Source organism: Manis javanica, chromosome 10 (genome assembly GCF_040802235.1).
Source record: "Manis javanica isolate MJ-LG chromosome 10, MJ_LKY, whole genome shotgun sequence".
NCBI lineage: Eukaryota > Metazoa > Chordata > Mammalia > Pholidota > Manidae > Manis > Manis javanica.
This window is the reverse complement of record NC_133165.1, coordinates 43511624-43527642: the sequence shown is the minus strand read 5'-3', so window position 1 is coordinate 43527642 and position 16019 is coordinate 43511624. Positions and strand designations below refer to the sequence as shown.

The 16019-nt window shown below is 35.2% G+C and overlaps 1 protein-coding gene across 5 annotated transcripts in view; it reads right to left on the bottom strand.

Moving 5' to 3' along the window:
- The window catches only part of SEPTIN14 (septin 14), a 234356-nt gene that overhangs the window by 86285 nt on the left and 132052 nt on the right, over positions 1-16019 (bottom strand). For 4 of the 5 annotated variants that reach the window (XM_073215254.1, XM_037003114.2, XM_037003112.2 and 1 more), the window contains 2 exons: positions 7453-7654; positions 4754-4915 (listed from right to left, as the gene is read on the bottom strand). In XM_073215254.1, coding sequence (XP_073071355.1) covers positions 4754-4915; positions 7453-7654 — 364 coding nt within the window. The remainder of the gene's footprint in view (positions 1-4753; positions 4916-7452; positions 7655-16019) is intronic. The other variant, XM_037003113.2, reaches the window with a different exon arrangement.

Genomic DNA, 16019 nt, shown 5'->3' with positions numbered 1-16019 from the left:
TACTCCAGGGATGCAAGGATGGTACAGTATTAGAAAATCCATCAACATCAACCACCACATCAAAACAAAAAGTCAAAAACCACATGATCACCTCCATAGATGCCAAAAAAGCATTCAACAAAATTCAACATCCACTCATGACAAAAGCTCTCAACGAAATTGGTATAGAGGCAAGTACCTCAACATCACAAAGGCCATATATGATAAACCCACAGCCAGTATCATACTTGACAGAGAGATGCTGAAAGCCTTTCCTTTATTGTAGGGAACAAGAATGCCCACTCACTCCACTTTTATTCATCATAGTTCTGGAGGTCCTTGCCATGGCAATTGGACAACACAAAGAAATAAAAGCCATTCAGATTGGTAAAGATGAAGTTAAATTGCCACTGTTTGCAGATGACATAATATTGTACATAAAACACCCTAAAGACTCCACTCCAAAACTACTAGAACTAATGTCTGATTCAGCAATTTTGCAGAATACAAAATTAATACACAGAAATCTGTTGCATTCATATACACTAATGAACTAACAGAAAGAAATCAGGAAAACAATTCCATTCACAATTGCATCAAAAAGAATAAAATACCTAGGAATAAACGTAATGAAGGATGTGAAAGACCTATACACTGAAAACTACCAGAAACTCATGAGAAAAATTAAAGAAGATACCAATAAACAGAAACACACCCCATGATCATGGATAGGAAGAATTAATATTGTCAAAATGGCCATCCTGCCTAAAGCAATCTACTCCTAGGAAATTACGCAAAGATTCAATGCAATCCCTATCAAAATACCAACAGAATTCTTAAACGAACTGGAAAAAATAATTCTAAAATTCATTTCGGACCACAAAAGACCCAGAATAGGCAACACAATCCTGAGAAGGAAGAATAAAGCTGGGGGGATTAAGCTCCCCGACTTCAACTTTACTACAAAGTCACAGTAGTCAAGACAATTTGGTACTGGCAAAAGAACAGAACCATAGACCAATGGAACAGATTAGAGAGCCCAGATATTAACCCAAATACATATGGTCAATGAATATATGATAAAGGAGCCACGGACATACAATGGGGAAATGACAGCCTCTTCAACTACTGGTGGTGTCAAAACTGGACAGCTACATGCAAGAGAATGTAACTGGATTATTGTCTATCCCCATACACAAAAGTAAACTCAGAATGGATCAAAGACCTGAATATAAGTCATGAAACCATAAAACTCTTAGAAAAAAACATAGGCAAAAATCTTTTGGACATAAACATGAGCAACTTCTTCATGAACATATCTCCCCGGGCAAGGGAAACAAAAGCAAAAATGAGCAAGTGGGACTATATCAAACTAAAAGGCTCTGTACAGCAAAGGATAACATCCATAGGACAAAAAGACATCCTACAGTATGGGAGAATATATTCATAATTGATTCAATAAAGAGTTGACATCCAAAATATACAAAGAGCCTCAACAAACAAAAAGCAATTAATCCAAATAAGAAATGGGCAGAGCAGCTGAACAGTCAGTTCTCCAAAGAAGAAATTCAGATTGCCAACAGGCACAGGGAAAGATGCTCCACATCACTAATCATCAGCGAAATGCAAATTAAAACCACAATGAGGTATCACCTCACAGCAGTTAGGATGGCTAACATTCAAAAGACAAACCACAACAAATGTTGACAAGGATGTGGAGAAAGGGGAACTGTCCTACACTGCTGGTGGGAATGTAAACTAGTTCAACCATTGTGGAAAGCAGTATGGAGGTTCCTCAAAAAACTAAAAATAGAAGTACCATTTGACCCAGGAATTCTACTTCTAGGAATTTACCCTAAGAATGCAGCAGCCCATTCTGAAAAGGACAGATGCACCCCTATGTTTATCATGGCACTCTTTACAGTAGTCAAAAAATGGAAGCAACCTAAGTGTCCATCAGTAGATGAATGGATACAGAAGATGTGGTACATATACACAATGGAATATTATTCAGCCATAAGAAGAAAACAAATCCTACCATTTGCAACAACATGGATGGAGCTAGAGGGTATTGTGCTCAGTGAAATAAGCCAGGTTGAGAAAGACAAGTATCAAATGATTTCACTCATCTGTGGAGCATAAGAACAAAGCAAAAACTGAAGGAACAAAACAGCAGCAGACTCACAGAACCCAAAAATGGACTAACAGTTGCCAAAGGGAAAGGGACTGGGGAGGATGGGTGGGAAGGGAAGGATAAGGGGGGAAAAGGGGCATTACAATTAGCACACCTAATGTAGCTGGGATTGACACAGGAAAGGCTGTATATACAGAGAAGACAAGTAATGATTCTATAGCATCTTACTATGCTGATGAACAGTGACTGTAATGGAGTATGTTGGGGGGACTTGATAATAGGGGGAGTCTAGTAACCATAATGTTCAAGTAATTGTATATTAAGTATATCAAAATAAAAAGAATTAAGAATGTAAAAAAAATAGAATATACATTCCATTCTTATTCGGGTTTAAAATTCTGAGGTGAAAGAACATTGCTACATATACATTTTTCCAAATATTCAGTTTTGGGGAAGATAAGCCACAATTTTAATTATCCTTGTGGTTTCATATAAACAATGATGTCAACTGTGCAAATATTAACAAACAGATTATTTTTACCTTATTTATATGTATATGCACACATGCATATTTTTTAAATACACATGGATTATCTAGGATAGGCCATATGATAGGAAACAAAATTAAATTCAATAAATAGAAAAGTATAGAAAAAATTAAAAGTATGACCTCCACAGTGAAATGATATTACAAATCAATAAGGGAATATTGGGAGTCTCAAATATGTGGTTATGAAAGCACACAACCTTAAATACTCAAAATGAAAATAAGGTCAAAAAGAAAATCAGAAAAAATTCTAAGGTAAATGATAATGAAGATACAATACATCAACACTTAAGTGAGGCAGCCCATGCAATGCTTAGATGGAAATTTATAGACACCAATGCCTACAAAGGAAAAAGAAAGTTCTGAAATCAGTAACCTAACTATCCATCTTAAGACACTGAATAAAAGAAGTAGGAAGGAAACCCAAAAGAATCAGAATATATGTCATAAAGATTAAAGAAGAAATTAATGAAATAAAGAATATGAAAATCAAGGAAATCAAAAGCTTCTTACTTAAAGGAACAACAAAATCCACAAATGTTTAGCTAGATCAACCAAGATAAAAAGAGAAAACTCAAATTACCAGAATCAGAAATGAAAGGGACACATTACTAACAACATTGCAGAAAGAAAAGATAAATGTGTTCTATAGACAACTGTACACCAATAAATCTGACAACTTAGATGATATGGACATATAGACATTTCTCCAAAGAGGATATACAAATGGCCAGTAAGCCATGAAAAGATGTTCAACATCACTAATCATTAAGGAAATGCAAATCATAACCACAATGAGATACCACCTCATATCATAAGATAAGCTTGTATTTTTAAAAAGAGAAACAATAACAAGTGTTGGTGAGAATGTGAAGAAATTTAAATATTTACACACTGTTGGTGGGTATATAAAATAATGCAGCCATTGAGGAAAATAGTATAGCAGTCCCTTAAATAATTAAACAGAATTACCATAAAATCTATCAATTCCACTTCTTGACATATACCCAAAAGAACTGAAAGAAGAACTCAAATATATTTATACAGGAATAAAAGGACAAATATTGTATAATTCCATTTTTAGGAAGTACCTTGAGTAGTTAAATTCATATGCAGAAAGTACAATGGTCATTTTCAGAGGCTTAGGGAAGGGTAATGGGAGTTATATTTTATTAGATAAGGAATTTCAGTTTTGCAAGCTAGAAAAAGTTGTATGGATAGATGGTGATGGGAGCACAGCAATGTGAATGTATAAAATGTCACTTAACTCTACACCTTAAATTATTTAAGATAGTAATTTCACATTATGTATATTTTACCACGTTTTAAATTGTGTTCTGAGAAGAAAACATAAGTAAACCTTGGTTACTTGAAATTGGCAAAATATTCTTATATATGTCCCAAAAACCCAAGCAACACTAATAGATAAATTGGACTTCATCAAAATTAAAAACTTTTGTGTTTTCAAAAGATACCAAAAGCAAAGTGAAAAGATGACCCACAGGTTTGGAGAAAATATTTGCAAATCCTGTATCTCATAAGGAAATTGTATCCAGAGTAAAGATATCAATAATAAAATACTATAATAAAATAAAACTATGATACAACTCAATAATAATAAATGAGAAAACCTTAGTTTAAAATGGACAAATGATCTGAATAAATGTTTCTCCCAAGAAGATATAACAACCAGCAGCACATGAAAACACTAAATTTTATATAATTCCATTCATATGCTGTGTCCAGAAAAGAGAAATCTACAAAGAAGTTGCCTAGGATTAGTGGAGAAGAAAGATGAAGGTAGTGGGGAAGAAGAGCTAAAGAAAATAAATAAACCTGGAAAATAAAATAATTCCCGTTCATGAGCATGGAATATCTTTCTTCAGTTTCTTTCATCAGTCTTACAGGTTTCAGAATACAGGTCTTTCACCTCCTTAATTAGATTTACTCCCACTGGATTTGGGGAGGAAAAAAGACCTTATTAATAGCCTCTTTGCCAGAGACAAGTGACAATATATTACAAATATTGTTACTTATGTTATATGTTTCATTTCCACATAAAACAAATTGATATTCAATAATCAGAATCTTACATTCTTTGAAGAGTTCACTTGAGCAGTAGTTCCATCTTCTGTTGGGAACTTGTATATCTGGATGCCATTATTAACCAATTCAGTCATTATCTTACACTTAAATTGCTGTAAATCATTTTTAGAAATTGTATCTGCTTTGGCAATCAGTGGTATAATGTTCACCTGTTAAGAAGGAAGCAAACAAAATCCCACCATTGAGACTGATTGTTAATCATGGAAATTTTACAGTCAAAACTGCACAATTTCTGACAACTTTTTATAACTCAGTATTCACTGGCTGTCATGCCTTTCTCAAAAATCGCTTTCTGTACTCATCAGTACCTCTAAATATTAATCTTTTATCAGAAGACAGGCTTAGAAGTCGATTTTATTTTTCTTCTCAAACTTTCTTACACTTCCACAATTTCTGGAGTGAGAAAAATATAAGTAGCAAAGTGAAGAACCCTATTCAATTCATTACCAATTTTATTTATTTTTTAAATAAGTGTTAAGAAGTCAGAGACCTTTCATCAAAATAGAAAAAACAGATCAACTTTCTTCTTCTACCTGTCATTTCTTTACATCACCTTCTCCAAAATGCATTCTTAATGCTCCATTTTCACAGATCTTCACTCTACCTAGGTGTCTTTGCAGAATATTTGCTTATGCTTTCCAAAGACCTCTTAAAAATAAGAGACTTTTTGTTACCACATTTTAAATGCTAAGTGTGTGCCTGTGTGTGTTTAGCATCTTGCTGACAAATACATTCATTTGTAATTTATGAAAAGTAATTATTTTCATATTGTATATTTCAGCTTGAAATTTTATTCATAAATTTTTCTTCCTTTTTGTACAATATGATCACTCCTGTTTCCACGCATTTACCTTTCTAATTAAGTTTTGTAGAAAATAGCAATATGCAAAAATCTAAAATATGTTTTATTATTGTTAAAATAACATCTTATTAAATCATAGATACACAATATCATGTTCTGAGATATAGTAGGATGTGTAAAAGTCAGTTTCAGTATGTTTAGTTTTAGATTCTTCAAAGAACATTTTAAAAAATTCCTTGTGCAAATCAAGAGCATCAATATTATAACACAGATGTTGCAACATTGTCTAATAAAAACTTAAATAACAGCTCTTACAGTAAAAAGCAGACAACTGCTAAGGTAAATTTAAGACTAAAATAAATGTCTTGAAATATCTCAAAAAATTGCGTTAGTGAGAAAGCTGAGTAAAGCTATCTTCTAGTGATAGTAAATCACTAACACATGGGAAATGGAAACTTTCCACATCCATAATTCCTCAGGTGCTCATATTTGAGAACTAAAAGTCACTTATTGCAAGGAGAGCTGATTACCTGGAAGACAACAGACACACACACACACACACACACACACACACACACACACACACACACACACACACACCCTTGCTCACAGCTTTATCTAATGTGGTCTTACAAAAATTAACAATTTTCTGTATATGGTAATAGCTTGGTGACTACAGCTGCCCATAAAATTAATAATAAAACAGTGTGTTCCTGACTACTTAATGTCCCACTAATCAAGAAACTGAAGTTGCTCTTAATTTTAACTAGAAATCTAACGTCTTTAATTAGTTGACATTATGAGATGAAGTACATGTGTTTCTAGTTTGAAAAATACACAGCAAAATTCAGGCTTTCTTTGATAAAGGGAACCCAATTTTAGAACTTTCCTCCCTTCCACTAAATAAAGTTGAAGAAAGCATGTTTTATCAGGGCTGAGTGTAATAAAGAATTTCATGACATAACAGTTTCTTTCATATGTATACAAACCCTCCATATTGCATTCTGCATCCTCTCTGATTGGACCAGTAGCCAGAATCATCAAAAGTTTATGTTTCACACCATCAGTGGTACCAGTTAAATATTAATGGTATATTTATAGAATTATAGAGTACATTTAGTACTATAAGGTATTATATAGTGTTATAGAGTAAATTCAAATTAAAAAATACAGGCAAATGACCATAATCTGATTATCATTTAATCACAAAAAAAACTAATTTTTAATTTTTAACCTGTATCTCATTTTCCTAACTGCTAAATAAATTTTCTAAATAAAATTCTCTGGAAAGAAAGCTAGGGTGAACAATATCAATGTGCTTTGATGTATTTGAACTATCAGATGATGTTAGGGACTGAATATGCCTCCCTCCCAGTGCATATGTTGAAGCCCTAATCCTCAGTGTCTCAGGTTGTGACTGTGTTTGGAGATAGAATATTTAAAGTGATGATTAAATTAAAATCAGGCTGTTATTAGGATAGGCTCCAATACAATCTGACTGATATCTTAACAAGAAAGGGAAATTTGGGCAAAGGGTCATCAGATGTATGCACAGAGGAAAGTTCATGCTGAATACATGGTGAGAGGGCATACATCTGCCAACCAAGAAGACAGATCTCAGAAGAAAAAACTTGATGACGTCTTGATATTGGACTTCTAGCTTTCAGAACTGTGATAAAAATTAATTATGATGTCTAAGCCATTAAGTCTTTTTGTAATAGTAACCCTAGGAAATAAATATAAATCATTTAAAGATTAATGAAAAAATATGATATATACACACATTACAAAATAACAAATTCTTGTATGCAAAGGCTTTAAAAATACATATTCTCTCAAAATAATGATTAAATCTTGATAGGTTGATGGATTTATCAAACATACCTTACTGTCAATGTTCTTCATGGTCAACAGATCAAGGGACTTCAGAGAATGTCCTGTAGGTGAAATGAAGTAAAGGCATACATGTACACGAGAATCATGGTAGTCAGTGAAGGAACGTTTAATTTTCAATTCTTCTTGAAGATAGGCTTCAAACTGGGAATCTATGTAGTCAACTATTGGTTGGTAGCTGAAAAACATTAAACTTTTATAATAACAGATTAATAACATCTGAAGTCTGAATTTTCACCATTTAAAAAATAGTTAATATGTGCACTCAGTAGTTTGCCATAATGATAAAAATATGCATAAGATGTTCTTACAAAGAAACCAATTACAACACAGTAAAAGACCCACACTTTGTTTACACAAATTGCAAAACGATCTATTAATTCAATGCAGCCCCAATCAGAAACCAATGGGAAAATATTTATTATGCATGTGTAAGCAAAAATAAAGCAGAGGTGACTATATTTACATCAGAAAAAATATACCAAAGGGGTAATAAGAGACAAAGAAGGTCATTATAAAATGATAAATGGGTCAATTCATCAAGAGAATATAACAATCATAAATATATACACACCCAACAAGGAAGCACATAAATATATTAAGCAAATGCTAACAGCCCCAATCAGATGTACACAGAAGTGTAAAGGACTAAGAATGCTCAAGATATACTGAAGAAAACAAGACATATGTTCTTCATGTGTCAGATCTTATCATGAAGCTAAAGTAATTAATATGGTGTGGTAACAGCACAAGGATAGATAGGCTAAAGAACAAGAAAATTTTAGGTTGTGAAATAACTGTTCTACATCACCAATGAGTGGTGGATACACAGCTGTGCATTCTTAAAAACCTGCAGAAATATACACCACAAGAAGTGAGGCTTACTGGATATAAAATTTAAGAGGAGTGTTGTCAGGGCATTGTGACAGCAAATACATCCTTCCTTTTTGTTCTACCTTTTGACTCCAGAAAGTTGGATCCATCCATGAACAAAAGGACCATATGCCATGGGACCAGGAGGATTATTTCCCAACTCGAAGTTTAGTTTTGGCAGACAGACCTCTGTATAGTCTGTGGATACAGCAGAAGCCAGCAAACCTGCTCCAATTCCTTTTGCCAGCAGTCAGAGAAAAACTGAAGAGTAGTGACTTGGGCATGCATCCACAGATGAGAGACTTGTATAAATTTGGCAACCCAGATGTGAGATTCCAGTGCTCCACTGAGAAAAATTTGGATGCAATGGAAATGATAAGAGAAATTTTTCCAGTGCCAACTCTCCCCCAAGGTAAAATTGCATGGGGCTGGAATAGCCAGTGTCGACATCTCACAAATGGAAAAAGGAGAATGGTGAGTGAGTGTCTTGTTACCTTAGCTGTGCAGGATACAGGTGGAGAATACCATTTATGTACAGCAGCACCCAGAATACTGAGGTAGGAACTCCAGGACTTGGGGTGAGGGGTCCAGGAGGAGATCAGGAAACAAGCAGATAAGAATATCAAAGGAAATTAAAGGGCATGGTCCCTGCTGACAGACTCAGGACTTCATCAGAAAGTCCACTTATGAACCTATGGATGAAACTTATCTAATGATTTCCACTGAACCCATGGGCACTCCCAATACCTGAGTGTCAAACCTATACCTGCCTCCACTCTGCAGCTGGTTTTGTGTGCCCACTCCTAGTGTGGTGGCAAGAGTGAGACCTGGTAAACAGAGTGTGTCAGAAAAATCAGACCAGGGTCTGTGAGCAAGGAAGAAACCACTTTCTGGAAAAAACATTAGGTGTAACACCACTTTTGGGGAATAAAAGATTCCATCAGCCAACCACGGGAATTGTAAGAACCAGATAAGACACAAGAGCTCAAGAACTTTCCCACAAGAGGGAGCAAGAAGTGTGGAGTTGAGGTCGCCATACAAAGAGAAAGCATCAAGATATAATAGGATCAATGAATAGTATATCCCCACTGTATGCAAATAGTAAAGATTTGAGGAGGTGTCCATTACCTTAATGCAAAGTCATCAATGCAAAAATACAAGAAACATGAAAAATCAATGAAACATATCATCATCAAAGAATAATTAATAACTGAATCAAAGGAATGAAATTTTGCAATTTATCTGGTAAAAATTTGAAAAGAGCTGCTTTAAGGAAATCCAATGAGATATAAGAAAGAAAATTCAACAAAATCAGGGCAAGAGTGCATGAGCAAAATGAAAAATTCAAGGAAGAGCTGGAAATCATAAAACAAGATAAAGACAGAAATTCTGGAGCTAAAGAATTCAATGAATGAATGGAAAAATTCAATAGAGAGAATCTATTGCAGAATAAATCAAGCAGAGGATAGAATCATTGAGCTAGAGAAAAACAACTTTGAAATAACCAAAGCAGAGTAGAACGAAGAAAAAAAATAAGTGAAAAAAAAAACATAGAAAGCCTTTGTGATCTAAAGGATTCAGTAAAACATACAAAATTAGAATAATTGGAGTTCCAGAAGAAGAGAGGGAGAAGGGGCAAAGAGTTTATTGAAAGAAATAATAGCTAAGAACTTGTCAAACTTGGAGAGAGATTTAAATATCTTAGTTCACAAACCTAATAGATTTCCACATATCTCAATGCAAAAAGACCTTCTCTAAGACACATTATAATAAAACTTTCAAAAATAAAAGACAGAGAGAGTCAGAAAGCAGCAATAGAAAAAGCATTATAACCTACAAAGGAACATCCCCTAGGCTACTGCAAATTTCTCAGCAGAAACCAGACAGGCCAAGGGTAGGTGGAAAGACATACTGAAAGTGTTGAAAGATATGTTACCAGACAAGAATACTCTATTTGGCAAAGTTAGCCTTCAGAAATACTGGAGAAATAATTACTTTAAAATTCTGAGTAACTTTACCAGATCCACGTTGCAAGAAAAGCTGAAAAATGATCAGGCAGAAACAAAAACTGCTAATTAGTTCATGAAAAAAAAAAAATTTACATCACACTGGTAAAGGTAATTATACAGCTAGCTTTAGCCATATCAAATTATGTGATAGGATGGTCTGTTAACTACTTAATAATACAAAAGTTAAGGACAAAAGTATTTACAGTAACTAAACACACTGTAAGTTTTTCATGAAAACACAACATAAAAATAGGTAAATTGTTACATCAAAAATACAAATGGGGAGAGTAAAAGCATGAAGCTTTGGATGTAATCAAAGTACCTACCACATATAATCTACTGTGTTATTTACTCTTGATAACTACAAAGCAAAACCTAGAGTATATTCTCAAAAGATAAAGAAAAGGGTATCAGAACACACCACACACAAAATCACCAATTTATAAATATAGATAGAAACAGAGGAAGAAATAATCTGACTACAAAAGAGCTAGAACACAATAAAATGCATTAGTAAGTCATTACATGTCAATAGTTACTCTATATATAAACAGATTAAACTCACCATCAGAAGGCACAGAATGTCTAGAAAGTTAAAGAAAAAAATGAGACCCAACTATGTGATAACGTAATAAAGGACTCATATAAGTTCAAAGTAAAGGAATGGGAAAATATTTATTATGTATGTGTAAACAAAAATAAAGCAGAGGTGAGTATATTTACATCAGAAAAAATATACCAAAGGGGTAATAAGAGACAAAGAAGGTCATTATAAATTGATAAATGGGTCAATTCATCAAGAGAATATAACACTCATAAATATATACACACCCAACAAGGAAGCACATAAATATATTAAGCAAATGCTAACAGATCTGAGGAGAGAAACAGACAACCATACCATTATTATTTAGTAAGGGACTTAAATACCCCACTTTCAGCAATGGATAGATCACTGAGACAGAAAAATCAACAAGGAAGCATTGAGCTTGAACCATCATTAGATTAAATGGGCCCGAAAGACATACATAAAATGTTCCATCCAACAGTAGCAGAGTACACGTTCTTCTAAAGTACATGAAACATTGTCTAGGATAGATCACATCATGGGCACAAAACAGTCTTAGCAAACTTTAAAAAGTGAAATTCTACGAAATATCTTCTGTAACACAATGATATGAAACTAGGAAAACAACAAGGAAACAAAAATGTATAAGGAAGTGGTGAATAAACAACACACCCCTGAACAGCCATTGGGTCAAAGAAGAGATTAAAACAACAAATGTATTGAATTAATGAAAATGGAGACACAACACACCAAAACCTAAGACATACTGAAAAAAATCCCACAGGGAAGTTTATAGTAAAAACTCATACTAAAATAGTAGAAAGATTATACATAACTTTACACCTCAAGGAACTTGATAAAAAGAACAAACTAAGCACAAAATTAATAAAATGAAGAAAGACATAAATCAGAGGGGAAATAAATGTAAGAGAGCAGGAAAACAATAGAAAAATCAACAGAAAACAATGAAACTAAGAGATGACTTTTGAAAAAAATTAAAAATTGACAAACTTTTAAGAAGACCAAATAGAAAAAAAGAGAGATGACTCAAAATCAGAAATGAAAGAGGATACTTTATAACTGATACCACAGATATATAATGCGATCATGGCAGACTAACACATCCAACAAATTGAATAACACATAAGAAATAGATGAATTACAAGAAACGTACAATCTACAAACACTGAACCATGGGGAAATAGAAAATCTGAACAAATTAAAAGTAAGGATATTGAATCAATAATCAGAAACTTCCCAACACAGGTAATCCCAGGACCAGGTGGCTTCTCCAGTGAGTGCAACCAAACATTTACAGATGAATCAATGCTAATTCCTTACAAACTCAAAAAATTAAGGAAGATGAACACCCTCAACTTCATTTTATAAAGCCAACATTGCCTTAATAACAAAGTCATAGGACAGTTCAAGAACATTAAAAGTAGAAAAATATCCCCAATGAATATAGATGCAAAAATTCTCAACAAAATATGAGCAATAAACTAAAAGGATCATACATCATGACCAATAGTTTTATCACTGAGATGCAAGGCTAGCACAATATACACAAGTCAATAAATGTAATATAGACTAAAGTATATAATATAGACTAAGTATATAAAATATAATATAGACTAAAGTATATAAAAAGTATATAAAATATAGACTAAAGTATATAAAAAAGAATATGATAGAATAAAATAATCATATAATTTCCAAAGATGTAGAATAAGCCTTTGACAAAACACAAAATCCCTTCATGTTAAAAACCCTCAATAAAATGAGGATACAGACAATAGGGAGGAGCCAAGATGGTGGCGTGAGTAGGGCAGTGGAAATCTCTTCCCAAAACCATATATATTTTTGAAAATACAACAAATACAACTATTCCTAAGAGAGAGACCAGTGGATACAGTACAACAGCCAGGCTACATCTACATCCATGAGAACTCAGCAAAGTTAACAAAGGGGGTAAGATACAAACCTCAGCCTGGCAGGACCTGAGCGCTACCCCCAGCCTAGCTCTCCAGTGGGAGGAAAGGAGTCAGTGTGGTGAGGGAGTGAAAGCCCAGGGCTGCTAAACAACTAGCTCTAGTAATCCACATCAGGAGTGCAGACACACAGTGCACAGTGTGCTGGATATTAGAGAAACGGAAAAGTAAAATCAGAGAACAGGTACCTGCAACTGGTTCCCCTAGGACAAAAGAAAAGCGACTGCTTTTTGAAAGTCTTAAAGGGATAGGGACCTCACAGCTGGATGGAATCATCCTGACACACTCAGCCCAGCATCTGGGAATACTGGGGAACTCCAGGAGCCCTAACCACCTGGGTGGCAGTGCAGCTATGAAGCTGGTCATGGTGATAAGAAGCCTGCCAGTCATTTCCTGGCTGGCATGGCCCCTGACACAGCGGCCCAGTAGACTGAGAGCAGTGGTGGTGGAGCGACCTGGGAGTGGGTGCGTGAGCTGATGGCAGCAGCGACTGAGCAGCCTGGAAGAGGATGTGTGTGCTCATGGTGGGAACAGAGTGGCTGAGGAGTGGCTGTGCATGCCCATGGTGGTGGCATAGCTGCCCTGGAGTGGCCAGGACCCCACCAGCTGCCCAGAATCTCCTCCTATGGCACAGCCACCCAGGCCAGACCCAAAGACTGCCACTAGTGTGCAGATGCATGGCACAGGCAGAAGAAACTGGGGCAAGGAGTGAAGGGGCGCTGCTCACAGGAGAGCACACCCAGTGTGCCTACCACTCCCCACATGGCTCTGGGCTAACCTGACAGTGACCCCGCTCATGGCAGCATAGGGAATTAATCCAGAGGCTACTCCAGGAGTTCAGGTAATGGACACAGGCAGTGGAGAAGGGCAAGGAGACCAGCAAACAGGAAGGACTTTATTCTCCCAGCTGACACATGCCCTACCTGCCCACAGCTACCTCTATCACCATGAAAAGGCAGAAGAATTTGCTCCAGTCCAGAATTACCCAGACAACCCCCAAGAGAGGGCTCAGGGAGATAGATTTGACCAGTCTTCCTGAAAAAGAATTCAAAATAAAGGTCATAACCATGCTGATGGACCTGCAGAGAAATATGCAAGAGCTAAAAGAGCAAGTAGGGAGGGAGGATACAGAAATAAAACAATCTCTGGAAGAATTTAAGAGAAGACTGGATGAGGTGCAAGAGGCCATTAATGAAATATAAATCATAGAACAGGAATATAGAGAAGATGAGGCAGAGAGAGATAAAAGGATCTCCAGGAATGAATGAATATTAAGAGAACTGGGTGACCAATCCAAACAAAACAATACTTGAATTATAAGAGTACCAGAAGAAAACAAGGGAGAAAAAGGGATAGAAAGTGTCTTTGAAAAAATATTTGCTGAAAACTTCCCCAAACTGGGGGAGAAAATACACTCTCAGACCATGGAGGCCCACAGAACTCCTAAAGCTAGGGACCCCAGGAGGACAACACCAAGACATATAATAATTAAAATGGCAAATATCAAAGACAAGGACAGAGTATTAAAGGCAACCAGAGAGAGAAAAAAGGCCACTTACAAGGGTGAACTCATCAGGCTATCATCAGACTTCTCAACAGAAACCTTACAGGCCAGAAGAGAATGGCATGATATATTTAATGCAATGAAACAGAAGAGCCTCGAACCAAGAATACTGTATTTAGCATGATTATCATTTAAATATGAAGAAGGGATTAAACAATTCCTAGACAAACAAAAGTTGAGGGAATTTGCCTCCCACAAATCGCCTCTACAGGATATTTTAAAGGGACAGTTCTAGATGGAAGCACTCCTAAGGTTAAATACACATCAACAGAGAAAATAAAATCACAGCAAAGAAAGCAGACTAACTAAAGGCAAAAAATAAAATCAACTACTCACTAAAGCAATCAAAGGTAATACAAAAGAGTACAGAATAAACTACCTAACATATAAAAAATGGAGGAGAAGGAATAAGAAGGGATAGAAATAAAGAATCATCACACTGTATTTATGATAACTTAATAAAAGAGCTAAGTTAGATGACTAGATAGTAAAGAGGCTATCCTTGCACCCTTGGTAACCACAAATCTAAAGTCTGAAATGGCAATAAGTACATATCTTCCAATAATCACCATAAATGTACATGGACTGAAAACACCAATCAAAAGACACAGAGTAACAGAATGAATAAAAAAGCAAGAACCATCTATATGCTGCTTACAAGAGATTCACTCAAACCCAAAGACATACACAGACTAAAAGTGAAAGGATGGAAAAAGATATTTCATGCAAACAACATGGAGAAAAAAGAAGGTGTTGCAGTACCTGTATCAGATAAAATAGACATCAAAACAAAGAAAGTAATGAGATAAAGGAGGACATTACATAATGATAAAGGGGTCAGTCTAACAAGAGGATATAACCATTATAAATATATGTGCACCCAATACAGGAGCACCAAAATAAGTGACACAAATGCTAACAGAATTAAAGGAGGTAATAGAATGCAATGCATTTATTCTAGCATTCTAGCACTCAGCACACCACTCACTCCAAAGGACAGATCCACAAGACTGAAATTAAGGACAAAGAGGCACTGAACAACACATTAGAACAGATGGACTTAACAGACATCTACAGAACTCTACACTCAAAAGCAGCAGGATACAGATTCTTCTCAAGTGCACATGGAACATTCTCCAGAATAGACCATATACTAGGCCACAAAAAGAGCCTAAGTAAATTCAAAAAGACTGAAATTCTACCAACCAGCTTCTCAGACCACAAAGACATAAAACTAGAAATAAATTGTACAAAGAAAACAAAAAGGCTCATAAACACATGGAGTCTTAACAACATGCTCCTAAATAATCAAATGGATCAATGACCAAGTTAAAACAGAGATCAAGCAATATCTGGAGACAAATGACAACAACAGCATAAAGCCCCAACTTCTGTGGGACACAGCTAAGGCAGTTCTAAGAAGAAAGGATATAGTAATCCAGGGCTATATAGAGAAGGAAGAACAATCCCAAATGAATAGTCTAAAGTCACAATTATTGAAACTGGAAAAAGAAGAACAAATGAGGCACAAACTCAGCAGAAGGAGAGACATA